General features: G+C 40.6%; 1 protein-coding gene across 16 annotated transcripts in view; it reads left to right on the top strand.

The window, feature by feature from the left end:
- The window catches only part of Hmbox1 (homeobox containing 1), a 142248-nt gene that overhangs the window by 89216 nt on the left and 38212 nt on the right, over positions 1-14820 (top strand). For all 16 annotated transcript variants that reach the window (XR_015044668.1, XR_015044667.1, XM_085828717.1 and 13 more), the window contains exons 5-6: positions 4299-4409; positions 13626-13779. Coding sequence is in view for 14 of the 16 variants with exons in the window: in XM_085828717.1 (XP_085684843.1) it covers positions 4299-4409; positions 13626-13779 (265 nt within the window). In the remaining 2 variants the exon portion in view is untranslated. The remainder of the gene's footprint in view (positions 1-4298; positions 4410-13625; positions 13780-14820) is intronic.

Below are 14820 nucleotides of genomic sequence, written 5' to 3'. Positions count from 1 at the left end.
AAACAAAACATGGAGAGGAATCCAGAGTCCAGTGTTGAGATTTAGAAGGCTGGGTTCTAGTTGAGAGCCCTCTAGTGGAGGAAGCGTGGTGTGTAAACTCCAGAGAGGAGTCAGTAAAGCTGAAGTTCACAAGACATTATGGATGCCAGCTGAAGACTACTTGCAACCACTGTGGACATAAGGGGCTTACTTTCTCACTGGAAAGAAATTAAGCAGGGCTTAGTTTTAGTCGGTGTATGTAAAGTATACGAAACTTTGCCTTTGCTTCTGCCCTACAAGAGGTAGAAAAGAAGAGGTTTTTGAAGAGCTGAAACTTTTCCCAAGAATTTCTTCCACAGCAGGGAAGGGACTATCTGGAATTTTCTCCCAAGGGAAGTAGCAGAGCTGGCAACAGTGCAGTGAAGCTGCGAGGACCTGAATGTCAAGTCCCACAGAGCTCCCAGAGCAGCCGGGATTGTGGGTCAAGGACCCTAGAGGAAAGTCATTTCCGAGTGTGACATTTGCTGTTTATTCAACTGTTTTGCAATGCCTCTTCTGGAAATGGCTTGGTTAACTGGTTCATTTTTTGCATTTATTTTCTGAATCCAAGGTGAGTCAGGAAGACAGCCTGTATTGCCTGCTCCTCCCTTTGTTTCATTGCATTCATTATTATACAGAGAGAAATGTGTGTGACATTTTTAAGTCAGTCACATGCTTACCTCAGAGTAAAATTGCAGACAAAAAGCAGAAGTGGACTTCTTTTTATAAGTCTTCATTTACTTTAATTGCACTGTTTCTAAAAGAACAAACAGAAACTAAAATATTCAGTGTCAAAAGCCAGGCATTAAAACATTTATAGAAAGATTGAGAAAGTTTTAGTGGTAGAAATGCAGGGAAAATTTACATTTATAGTGTGTATCTGTAAGCTTTTGATATATTTAGATATAAATGTAATACAGGGCATATAAAGTTATATTCATAAAAGCATATACTTTATGTATCAAGGGCATCTTCCCATGTTAATATATGTTAATTAAATATATATAGTACTAAATATATAGTATTAAATATATATAGTCTTTGAATTTTAAAAAATTTGTGGGGATCTTTTTAAATTTTAAATATGTATAGTAGGTGACAACTCAGTGACTTTCATAAAGTATAGATATCCACATTACCACCTTCCGTATCAGTAAAGAACATCACTGGCCACTACATAAACCTTCATCCTTGACCTTTTTCCTGCATGGGTACCAGTATGCTGATTTACATGCTGATGTATAGTGTAGTGTATGGCTTTTGTATGTGTTTGGCTTTGGGGAAGCAGCATTGTTTCTGTGAGGTCTGCCCATATACTGTACATACACTACTAGTTTATCCTCTTCCTGTTGCTATGGCAGTCTGCAGTAGAAGACACAGATACCATAATATATGCATTCTGCATTTGATGGCCATTTAGGTTTTGGAACCAGGGAATTCTCTGGGTAATGCTCGTTTCTGAAGCTTCTTGTGCATGTCTTTTGAGTATGTGTGTGCTGGGTAAACATGCACTCCTGTGGTCTGTACACCTCAAGTTCAGTGTTTATGGATCCTGTCCATTTATTTCTGGAAATAGCCCTGCTATGTGTGAATCCCATGTTCTTGCTAACACTAAGTATTACTAGTTATTGTTGTTAGATTAGTTTTGAGAGTTTTATAGCTTTTAAAAAATAATAAATTTAGTTAAACTGTGGTGGCACACATCTTTAGTTCCAGTACTCAGGAGACAGAGGCAGGTGGATCTCTGAGTTCAAGGCCAGCCTGGTCTACATCATAAATTCCAAGAAAGCCAGGGTTACAGAGAGAAACCTTTTCTCAAAAAATAAACAATATAACAAAACAAAGAAAACATTTAAAGCATGCCAGTTTCTGCTATGGGGATATGCTATAACTTGATGTCCTCTTAATGGGCTTTGCTACCTGTAACACAGCGTGTACAGCTCTCATGGCTGATGGGCACTGCATTCTAACGTGAGGGTGATTTAATATTGGAGAACGCTAACAGATCTCAGACATACTTTTTCTTGGTATATTTTTTTAAACTTGTCTGTTTTTTTACCTATGTGGTAACAGAAGGAAAATTCAAATAAAATTTGATTTCATGGTGCTGAATGATCATTTCGTCATTCTTTTTTTTAATTAATCAATTATTTATTTATTTATTTATTAGATGTAAATATACTGTAGCTGTCTTCAGACACACCAGAAGAGGGCGTCAGATCTCATTACAGATGGTTGTGAGCCACCATGTGGTTGCTGGGAATTGAACTCAGGACCTTCAGAAGAGCAGTCAGTGCTCTTCTTAACTGCTGAGCCATCTCTCCAGCCCCTCATCATTCTTATTTTAGAGTAATATTAAAAAGATACTATGATGGCAAAACTAGATTCTGGTTACAATATTGCCAAACGTGGCTGATTTAATGATTCAGAATAATGAGCATTCCTGTCTACCAAACCTGCGCGCACACAGCGCTGGCTGCCAGCACCTGTATCACATAGACAGTCTACCACTGGGCAGCGTCTCTGGGGTTACTTGGGAACATTTTGAGAATCACATCCTTGGTAAAAACAAAGCATTGGACTAGTGAGATGACTCAGTGGGTAAAAGCACCTGACCAAGCCTGACAACCTGTGTCCAGTTCCTGTATGTTAAGAAGAAAAGTGAAAGTGTTTACTCAGAGAACTTTCTGTTGTCGTCTTTCTTTTAACTCCTCCATGTTTTCTCTTGTCATCTTTTTGGTTTTTAAAGATTTATTTATTTACTGTTAATACACTGTAGCTGTCCTCAGACACCCCAGAAGAGGGCATCAAATCTAATTATGGATGGTTGCGAGCCACCATGTAGTTGCTGGGATTTGAACTCAGGACCTTCCAAAGAACGGTCTGTGTTTTTCACTGCTGAGCCATCTCTCCAGCCCTCTTTTCATCTTCTAATAGGAGCTGCTAAGTATCTGAAACCCTGAAGCCTTGCGTTTAGTTAAAATGTGATAATGTCATGGTAGTTCTGCCTTCTGTTGAGCACAATCGCTTTATATATAACTGTTTGTACAGTGGTGTTTGGTAGTGTCCAGTTGCCACAGTGGGTGTCTTAATCCTTTGGAGCAGTGGTTCTCAACCTTCCTAGTGCTGCAACCCTTTAATACAGTTCCTCGTGCTGTGGTCACCCTCCCCACACACCGTAAAATTATTTTGTTGCTACTTCATAACTGTAACCTTGCTTCTGTTATGTTCTGTCAGATAATATAGATATCTGATCTGCAGAATATCTGATATGTGACTTCCAAAGAGACAGAATTTCTTTGTGTAGCCCTGGCTGTCCCAGAACTCTCTCTGTAGATTAGGCAGGCTTCAAATTCAAGAGATCTGCCTGCTTCTGCCTCCTGATTAAAGGCGTGTACCGCCACTGCCTGGCGTCCTCTAGAGACTTTAAGATGTAATAAACTCTTTATCATAGTCAAATGATATTTTGGAAATGCCTTCTTTATTTTTTTTCCTGATTTCTCTGCTTTTGCCAGTTGTATATTGGGATTTTAAGACTATAATGACAAGAATGAGCATGTGATTTTTCTAAGTGTTAAAATATTCTTTTGACTTTCCTATGTGCAAATCATCCACATCTCTAAGTAACTGCTGACAAGAAACGATTGAGCACAGCGCAGAACTGCTGCTGTGCACTTTGTTCTGTGTGGAAGGCAAAGTCAACTCCAGAAACTGTTCTTCATTACTGGGCTTTCTTCAGAGGTCATGTTGTAACCTAAGTCTGCCAACTCTTGCTTCTCTCTACTAATGGAGATGAGTCTAAAATGCTTAAAAGAATTAGCAAGTAGTCAGAAACTGTATTGAAGACAGTGTTTTCAATGACCCCTCCTTTCCTAGCCCCTAAATCTTTTTATTAGTGTCATTAATGAGAAATAAAACTGCTGACTAGATTTTTCCCTCTCAAAGTATCTTTTTCGGCATCTCATGTTCTCAAAGCAGCCGGAGCCTGTTGATCTTACAAGTAATGTTATTTGGGGTCTTCTCATTATTTCATGTTGATGGACTCAGCTTGCAGATTCATTTTAGAAGGCACTATAACATCTTTGTTGATAAAATGTTTGATTTCTCATAGGTCATTTTGGCATATGTCAGTACGGTCAGGCTAGTCTCAAGGAGTTTTTTCAAGTTACAGCTTCTCACAGTCATGTAAATAATCACCGAGTAACTAAAACCAGCAGAGCCCTCACTACCTTGACTAGGATTTCAGTGCCCCATCAAGAGCTATTTTTCTTTCTCTGTAGGAATCAGTCAGAGTCGAATCTCTCACTGGCTGCTGCAGCAGGGATCAGATCTGAGTGAGCAGAAGAAAAGGGCGTTCTACCGATGGTATCAACTTGAGAAGACAAACCCTGGTAAGTGTCCTTGTCACTTATTGTGCCGAAAGGGAAAAGCAAAGCTATGTCAGTGAGCCCATGTGCTAAGTTGTTCAGGAAACTGGCTTCATGCTTTACTATTTTCCTTTATGCAAGTAGGCAAGTGGGAAGCCTAAGCCGTGGTTGTAATTATGTTGAGGTTTCTATTAACAAGGGGCTCGCTCACTTCTTCTCAGCTGCCTTTTGGTTTCCAGGTTTGGTGATTTTCCTAGGCACCATTTGGAAGAATGGCCACAGCATCGGTGGCTGGCCCCTTTGTCTTCAACTGAAGGTGCACACATAAAAAATGTACTTTTTCCCCCCCATTTTTTCTTTTAGAAAAACATTATGTTAATTGGTATGTATTTAATATTTTTATTGAGTTCATACTGTACTGTTCCAATGATCTCTTCTAATGCTTTTGTGTTTTTAATGCTTGTGACTTGGGTAATAAATATATTTTAGACTTTTAAGGTGAAGCCATTCACATAGCTTCCGGGAGCAGCATTAGATTGAAAAATAGATGAAATCTTAAGAGAAAAGATCACCAGTCTTGGTGTCTGGAGTTGCCAAGAATAGGCATCATTTATTCCAAGATACTTGTAACAAGTGATAGATCAAGAAAAATATGATTCATGAGAGTGTCTGTCTCGGGCTGCACAGTGCACAGGTTATGATGTAGTGATCCTTGTTGGTATAACATTTATGTCTAGGTGCAGTGCGCAAAGCCTGCAGGCACAGCAGGTGAGGTGTTGCATGCAGCAGCATTGACCCTGAGCTGCAACCACATAGCACTGCATTCAAGTGCTTTGTGGGGCTGGGGAGCCGGGGGTGTTGCTGGTTTGTTTCTTTTCTCAACCCAAAAGGCCCTGGTAGGACAAAACAAAATAGTAGCAATCTGTAGAAAAGAAATGTCTAAACCGAGCCTGGTGGCGCACACCTTTAATCCCAGCACTCGAGAGGCAGAGGCAGGTGGAGGCAGGAAGATTTCTGAGTTGGAGGCCAGCCTGATCTACAGAGTGAGTTCCAGGACTGCCAGAACTACACAGAGGAACCCTGTCTCCAAAAACCAAAAAAAAAAAGTCTAGACTCTATTCTATTCTCCCCTGTTTTCTCTTTTGAAATGTTACAAATATATAGACATTTAAAAAGACCAGTAAGGTACCCAGCTATTTTCATTTAATTTTCTTAGATACAACAATTGTGAACATTTTTGCTGTTCACTAATATTTTTAAAGATTTATTTGGGGCTGGAGAGCTGGCTCAGAGGTTAAGAGCACTGACTGCTCTTCCAGAGGTCCTGAGTTTTCAATTCCCAGCAACCACATGGTGGCTTACAACCATCTGTAATGGAATCTGATGCCCCCTTCTGGTATGTCTGAAAACAGCTACAGTATACTCATAGAAATAAAAAAAAAAAAAGGAACTTAGATTTAAAAAAATAAAAGCTTACAAGCTATGTCTCTCACACAGAGCATGAACAATCTGAATACTTTAAAAAAGGACACTGTTCCTTTAAGAAGCAGATCCAATACCCAAGGAGAAAGCACCTTCTGTATTGCCTATACAGTGAGAGTCAGAATTAAGGGCTCCATTAGATTCAGGTTGAGTGTTTTTGTCAGAAATAGTGCATAGATTTTTTTTTTTTTTTTTTAGGAAGGGATCTGTCGAAATGACATCAATTTACATTGAGATGCAACAAAAATAAAATGGATTGATAGAGAAATGTGTGGTAGGAATAAGGAAATAGCAGTACAAGTACAATTGTGTGTACAATTGTGCTGTATATTTTCCTCAGTGAAAATACAGTGTGAACAGTAAGAGGTCCGTGTTGTCGTGCGTCATAAAGCATGTCACGTGGTGGCACTGCTCATGTCCAAGCTTGATGGCGCTGTTAAGGTGGAGACAATACCTTTGCTTTGCATTTTGAGGAGTCTGTGTGGCGGTAAATACTCTGTCCTGTGTTAGGCAGTCTCAGCTTCCCTTGAAGATCGTTGCTCAGTCAGTTCTTCCTGGGAGATTTATAAAACAAAATGAGATAATCTTTTTTTTTGTTTTTGTTTTTTGTTTTTTGTTTTTCGAGACAGGGTTTCTCTGTGTAGCCCTGGCTGTCCTGGCACTCACTTTGTAGACCAGGCTGGCCTCGAACTCAGAAATCCGCCTGCCTCTGCCTCCCGAGTGCTGGGATTAAAGGCGTGTGCCACCACGCCCGGCTGTTCCAAAATGAGATAATCTTATCACTCCTTCAACATGGATCGGCTGACATTTTCCCTTCATATTTTTCTAGCAGTGTCTAAAAGCGTAAGCAGATCTCTTGAAGAAGTGCCTCTGTTCTTGTTACTGTTACTGTTCCAGGCAGCACTGTTCTCGGGGGCTGCAGCCCCAGTGCCACGGGGGGTTCGTGTTTTTAGGCAGCCACGTTTCAGAAAGAACCTGAAAATTCACAGCAATGATGGGTGTTAGCACCTGTCACATCAGTGCTTCATTTTCATTTTGAAAATTGAAACATGGCCACTCCCTGTTTTACCTCTTATCCACATTCTTTGGAGATCAGTAGGTGTTTTACACTTATAGCACGGTTTCCCACCAACTCCATTTCAAGTGCTCAGAGGTCTGCTGCTTCCATATGAGGCCAGCACAATCCTACTCTATTCTTGAAGCAGTTTGTTGTCAGACTGGATGCTAAGTAGTCTCTTGAGGATGAGTCTCCTTCTCCTGTGACTCATCCAAAGCCAGTGATTTGCAGTGCTAGCCAGATGAAGAAGGAAGGAGACTTGGAGTGTGGTGTGCTTCAGAGACACACAGCCTGATAGGGAGGGTTCATCTAGCTCCGTGAGGAACTGTGCTTACCTGAGGATTTAGTACCTAGGACAGAACTCGCATAGAGACCAATGGTTGTTGAGCTGAACTCCCACACTGGGGTTTAGGGCTCTACTCAGTTTGGGGCAGGGTGGAAGCTGTTGACATAATGACTTCACTGGAAACAGGAAAGAGCCGCCCCGGCATTTTTGGGCTCACTGGGACTCCTGCTAAGAATCCAGCTTGCAGCCTTGGAATGGTTTTGGTTTTGTTTTTCATCTTACTTCCCAATTAAATGTATGTAGGAACCTGAGCTAGGCCCACCCAGCTCCGAGGGACATTGAAAGAAGTTAGCGTGTAGAACACCCAGTGCACAGGAAAAGACTAACAGCGCTCACTGGGAGCGGCCCTCTGCACAGGCAGTCTCTCTTGTCAAGGATGAGTTCCCCCATTTGCAGACATTGGCTTCCCATACAAGTTGCATCGCTCTCTCCTGTTTAAAACCCCAGTCTATACCCATTTCCTTCCATTTTTTTCTGTATATTTTACAAGCAGTTAAAAAAGAAAAAGGGATGTTGGTAAGTGTCAAATGGTAGTTCTGTTGTATTTATAATAATTGAATCTTACCCATCAGTAAGATTTTCTGTCCTTTCACCTTTAATCTAAGAGGTAATGTGGCATAGGATTCTTCCTTGGTGCATCTTTGTTGACTTTAAAACAGCCTTTGGTTCTGTCTAAAGAATGGTGGTGTTTCTCCTTCTGTGGGTGCTTTGGAGTTGCTGTAATCTTTGAATACAGGATGGTGCCTAAGGTTCTTTTCTCTCTGCCTTTTAAATGGTTGCTTAGAGTGCCTTATGTTCTTCTTTACAAGTCAGTAGAATCGCCTCATCGAGAAGTAGTTAAGTTCTCTACAAGGGAATATCGTAGAGCATTGTAGTTATGTTTTGTATGAATTATATTTGCATGCAGTGAAACAGCATACGGAAGTTTAAAATATAAGATATGAGACAATTTATACTACATTACTATTGGTATCCAGGGTACACACACACACACACACACACACACACACTGTTTAGATTTTTGTACGTATAAAAGCTGTTGGGGATTCTAGTTTAGATCAGCTTCGAAGGGGGATGCTGTTGGTTTGGGGAGACATAGAAAGACTTAATTATTTAACCTCTGGGTTTTTTGTTTGTTTGTTTTGCAGAGCTTAGGATCAAATCCAGGACCTTGTGCATTCAAGGCAGGCATTTTACCATTGAATGATAACCCTTTTGTGGCTTTCTGAATTTTAGACACTGTTGTCTGTGTTTGAAATATACATATAATGTGTACTGAAAGGAAGGAAGGAGAGAGAGAGAGAGAAGAGATGTGAAAGTGAATTTTGTTCATGTTAAGATACCAAGAGAGAGCTGCCAGGTTCCTGAGGTGTGGTCCTGCAGCTTGCCTGAAGCAATTTGTAGGAAGTAAGCCTTGGTGGGGTTATGAGGAGGTAGTTTGCTAATACCATAATCTTCCCTCTGTCTAGCAGACAGGTTATCAGAGAAATGTAAATAGCATCATCTTATTGTCACATACACTTTGAGAAAAAAATGTAAAATTAAGGCAAACTGCAAAATGAAAAGCTGACTTTTCTCTGCTGGAGAGATAGATGCCTGGCAAACAAGTCGGCTGTGTTTGTAGATTCTTTGCTTACGTTAAATGACGTCGGGTTGCATTTCTCTAGTGAAATACTTCTTTCAGCTTCTTGCCTCTAGATTCATTCTGGGTTATTACAAGTCTCTCCTTTACAAGGTTCTCTGTACATAAACTCAGCAAGGGAAAGTAGGGTTATTTTTATTGATAATCCAGTATCTATAGATACAACATGATTCTCTGATAAACAGGCCCATCAGAATTTCCCAGCACATCCCAAAGCCTGCTAAGTCTTACAAATAAAACAAGCTGATGGAAACTAATCACATGGACTTGATCTTGTTTCTTATGACAACATTTATAAGAAAATGCCTGTTTTTCTATAGAACCAAGAGCTAGTCTTGCTACCTGGCTTGCTTTGGGGATCGCCAACTCCAAATTCCCAGGCTGGGTTCCAGGCAGCTAGCTACCATGCCTTCCTGGCTCCTTGTGCTATTCTGAATGACTGCTACTTTGATAAAGAAATGGAGCAAGAAAAGAAAAAAAACTTTAAAATTAATATGGTATTTTTAAAGTTAAAAATACTTACAGATTTAAAGTTATTTGGTTTCAGCTTTCTATATATAAGTAGACTTGATTTTTTTTTTCAAGGTCACTATGTCACTACTCTATTGTCTTGGGGTTTTATCCCCCTTTTCTCACTTTATTTTTTTCCTTCCTTTCTGACCAACTTTATTTTAATCTAAATTCTTATAGGAAGTCTAGACAATACAGAATTTTTTTATATATTTATTTTTTAAATACAACTTTTTAAAAAGATTTATTTATTTATTTTGTGTGAGTATATCACTGTCATTAGACACACCAGAAGAGGGCATCAGACTCCATTACAGATGGTTGTTAACCACTATGTCGTTGTTGGAATTTTAACTCAGGACCTCTGGAAGAGCAGTCAGTGCTTTTAACTGCCGATAAACTGCCAGCCCCCGCAGAATATTTTTAAAGATTGATATTATTAACAGTAAATCCCAATATCAAAAAGGGATTTCTCTTGTACATCGGCGGTCTGTTTCCTTTAGCCTCTTAGGAGTCTGCTCTCTGTTAACTTGCATGCCTGCCTGAGAACAAGCCACAGCTCTAGCAGCCCACACTGGAGCTCACTGCTCTTGTGTTCTCTTCTCCCCATCCCTCTACTCTGAACCTCTCCATCCCTTCACCAGGGCAAACGTGGGGGTAAGAAAGCCCATGGCCTTCTCTGTTCTGTGTCTGCCTCCATCTTGACCTGCTGTGATGTTAGCTTGGTTGTTTTGGACGTTTTTCTTTTCGGAACAAAATTTACATACTTTTAAATAGGTAAATTTTTATCCTAGACTCTTCTTCCTGTGTGCTGTAAACCTTGCTTGCTCTGGTAAAAATAGGAAAGACTTTGAACCAGGCTCTGATTATTTGGATAAAGTAAACTTTTTATTTATTTGTTTATTGATTTATTTGATTGAGTGGTTTGCCAGCATGTATTTCTTTCTGTGCACCGTTTGCAAATCTAGTACCCAGAGAGGCCAGAAGAGGCCATCAGATATCCCGGAACTGAAATTATAGTGGTGAGCCGCTCAGGAGGTTCTGGAAACTAAACCTGGGTGCTCCGGGAACACAACCAGGGCTAGTAACTGCTGAGTCCCCAAACCCTTTTCATAAAGGCATTGGCCATGACATACGAAATGTAAACTCACTGATGATAATGGAACAGATTTAAGCCTTGATACAAAAGATTCATGCCCCTGACTGCATGTAAAGGCTTACAAACTTATATCATAAATTAGGATTTTAAAGTTACCATAAACAAAGATACAGCAGATGACAAGTGAAAAAATGATTGCAGCTATGTGACTAATAATTGATGTTGCATCTGCACTCAGTTAAAATCTATAGTGCAATAGAAAAAGGATCAGAGACTAACAAAAGTCAGACTGACAATAGCAGAATAGAAGCAAACAGAAAAGGTGCTCATTCCACTATTAGTATTTTTTTTTTTTTTTTGGTTTTTCGAGACAGGGTTTCTCTGTGTAGCCCTGGCTGTCCTGGAACTCACTTTGTAGACCAGGCTGGCCTCGAACTCAGAAATCCGCCTGCCTCTGCCTCCCTTTATCTTAAAGGGATTTTTTTTTTCTGCCAAATTGGTGCACTTGAATAAATACCAAGCTTAGTGTTTGGGAGGATGAAATAACAACTGGACATGGTTGCAATGACCTATATTAATTATCTGCTGTGGTACAAACCATGCTGCATTTTTGTAGGTTAGCACAACAAAGATTTATTTCCTGTTTCTAGAGATGAGGAATCCAGGAGAAACATCTTCATGAGCCTTAGTCAAGCTGTCAGTCAGGGCTGCAGTCACAGGAACTGGACGGTCCATTCACATGGATGTTGGCTATCCCTATTCCTTACTGCCTTATGGCCCGAGACAGCAGTTCCTCAAGAACCCCAGCATCTATTCTCACCTAGCAACTCCTCTCTGAGCAAGTGATCTGAAAAAGAAACCAAAGAAAGATGCCCTTGTGTTTGAGTTCTTAGGAGACTTGCTTTCACTGCCACATGCTGTTGATCACAGTCATGAGTACAGAGTGGGAAATCACTGCACAAGGCACAGCTACCAGGAGTCAAGGAAGGACCCATGGAGCCCTTGGATTCTGGCTACCCACATGCCTTTGTTGAGAGTATATAACTGCCCTGGGCAGTTATGGTTGTGAGAGATGACGCTGTTAAATCAGCATTACATATAAAAAGAGACTTTTATACTGGATTTATTTTGAATGTAAAATTAATGAAATTTGAGTATGGATTGGCTGTGTATTATCTGCAGGGAGGTAGGAAAATTAAAGATGAAGTGAATCTGAGATATTTTAACTTGCCATTTGAAGAAGAGATTTACTAATAAGGGAGAAACAGAAAGATAGTATGTTTGAAAAGGACAAAATAGGCTTAAACCATTGGTCTACATCCAAGAAAATACAAATAAAGATGTTGCCTTTGAGAAGAGGGTTTCGCTAGGCCCACATTTTGCGTACCTTTAGTTCCAGCTACCTGGGATGCTAAAGCAGAAGGGACTGTTGAAGTCAGGCATTACAGGCTAGCCCAAGCAACATAGTACAGCCCTGTCTCAGAAAGGGTTTCCATGGAAGGGGGAGGGGAGAAGGGGGAATATAGGTGTATTAAAATAGAGATATTATCCATGGTGCTACCTGATGAGATGATAGAAAACAGTTCTTATCATGAACAAAATGTGTTCACTGTGTGAGAGTAACATGTATTCATATATACATAAACCCCTTGAATCTAACCTGCCTTTCCAGGACATATCATTAAGAGTTTTGAGAAGTCAGATATAGTGAAGCATGCCCATACTCTAATACTTGAGAGGTGGAAGCAGGAGTTCTGGGGTACTTTACTTCTTGTCTAAAAAGAAAGGAAAAAAGTTTACATTAAACTGTAGTCAGAGGGAACGTCCTGAAGACTTTAATCAGAAGAGTGATATCACTGTAATTATGTTTGGAAAAACTGAATTATCAGTGTATGTAGTAAACGAGGAGCCGGAGGCAAAGCCCTCTGGGGAAGCGTTACTCTTTCTTCCGATCTGTGAGCTAAGTCCACACAAGCCTGAGACAATGGCTTCTCTGGTTTGTGTCTAGTCTCAAGTCCAGAGCAAGCCACAGAAAAAGGCATGTTATAGATGAAGAACTAGTGAATTATAACTGCCTGAAGCTTTTTGAGAAAAGCTAGTCTAAATTAGTAAATTCTCTCAGATTGAAGTTGTTATAGTTGAGAAGTGAAAGAATATGGGATTTTAATTTTTTTGTTTTTTGTTTTTTCGAGACAGGGTTTCTCTGTGTAGCCCTGGTTGTCCTGGAACTCACTTTGTAGACCAGGTTAGCCTTGAACTCAGAAACCTGCCTGCCTCTGCCTTACAAGTGCTGGGATTAAAGGCACAAGCCACCACTGCCCTGATGAATATGGGATTATTAGTAGGCAATGAACCTATAACGACTGAATCCTACTCACTGAAGGCTTGTAAAATGTCATCTTATTTCCTTTGCTGTTGTATTAGATGACGTTTTTCTTTTTGAGACAGTGTCTCATGTAGCTGAGGCTAGCCTTAATAACTCTGATCCCTCTGCCTCTGACTTGGAAGTGGTGGGATTAAAGGTGTATACCACATCTGGCCTAGTATAGGGATTTCAACAAAGGCTTAAGGGGAAAGTCCAGTCCTGCAGGAGGTAGGTCTCATGCTTTGTATGCAGTGCACTAAAGGAACTGAGGGACACATGAAAGCAGATGGGAAGGTAACAGGTGTGGTGACTCTCATGGGCTTTTCAAAAAAGAGACTTTTACTTCTTCAGGATTTTCCTATGGTCATTTTTTTATCTTGTGTGTATAGGTGTTTTGCTTGCGTGTATGTCTGTGAACTATGTGTGTACAGAGCCAGGAAAGGCCAGAAGAGGGCATTGGATCCCTTAGAACTGGAGTTACAGATGGTTGTTGGCTGTCATTAAGGTGCTGGGCAATACCCAGGACCTCTGGAAGAAAAATCAGTGCTCCTAACCACGAAGCCACCTTTCCAACTCCTTTATCATGCTTTTAAAAATAAGAATATTAAATATCTTGTTTCAGTGAACAAAGGAAAGCTCATACTCAGCTCGTTGTCTTGTTTTCATGGTATCTTCATAATACTGATTTTTTTTAAATTGTGAGATATTTGCTTAAAAAAAAATGTCTTGTTTATTCCAGGGGCTACGTTAAGTATGAGACCTGCCCCCATTCCAATAGAGGACCCTGAATGGAGACAAACACCTCCCCCAGTCTCCGCCACACCTGGAACCTTCCGGCTTCGACGAGGGAGTAGATTTACCTGGAGAAAGGAGTGCCTAGCTGTCATGGAAAGGTAGGTTTCCTAGTATTGTGAAACACTTGGCAGTCCAGTTTCGTTTCTAAAAGATAATCTGAAGTCCAGATTCTAGCTCTGCGGGTATTGTGAGATACTAGGACTGCTGTGTTGGTGAGATAAGAAAGCTCACAAAGCTGGAGCTAGTGTCTGCCAGCTGAGTTTGCAGCTTCACTTTGTCCTCTGCCTGCTGCCTGGTGACAGTCTTTATAGAGTTAACATTCTTAGGGCTTTTGTTGTTTCTGCTGTTGTTTTTGAGATAAGGTTTTTCTGTGTAGTCCTGGCTCTCTTGGAACTCACTCTGTACACCTCGAACTGGCCTCGAACTCACAGAGATCCTCCTGCCTCTGCCTCTCTAATGCGGGGATTAGGGCATACACCCCCACCACCCAGCTTAAAGATAGTATTTATAAATGTATATCTTTCCATGACCTTGAAGAGCCTCTGTGCAGCTTGATTCTCCTGTGTTGAACAGTATAGGAGAGCTCTGAGATTCACTTTCCTGCAGAAGACGGTCAGTCTCTGAATGGATTCCCAAAGGTTACAAACTATGTGTAATAGAATCTGATCCGTGTCTGGTTTCAGTACTTTTGACAGCTTCATTTTCCCCATCTGACATGGTATAAATACATGATTATTATAACATACTTAGTATATATTCTACAGTAGAACTGTCCTTTAAGGAGCCCCCACTTTCCAGCATAAGTGATATATACAGGATTCTGATTTGTTGGAGATGTTGACAGCGACAGAGTTTATTCTTACCTAATCCGACCACAAGTGTAGCATCCTGGACGGAGCATTTGATGGAGATTTAGAAGTCCCAGAAACCTGATCAGGCTCTGATCAAGTCAGAGACCAAAACTGTATCATTCTTGTCTTCAAAATGAAAATGTCAGTAGCCGACAATATGTTACCCAGGGTGTTTGCTCTCTCTTTTCCCTGTTTCCCAGTGCATTGACCTCACTGCCTGAGGAAGGACAGGATTTGCAGTGCTGGAGGTCAGATGGCATATGTGAGGTGAATTAGGTAGCCACAATG

Source organism: Mus caroli, unplaced genomic scaffold (assembly GCF_978045245.1).
Source record: "Mus caroli unplaced genomic scaffold, Mus_caroli_1 scaffold_12, whole genome shotgun sequence".
Taxonomy (NCBI): Eukaryota; Metazoa; Chordata; class Mammalia; order Rodentia; family Muridae; genus Mus; species Mus caroli.
Note: the sequence above shows the minus strand (reverse complement) of the source record. Positions and strands in the feature narration are given on the sequence as shown.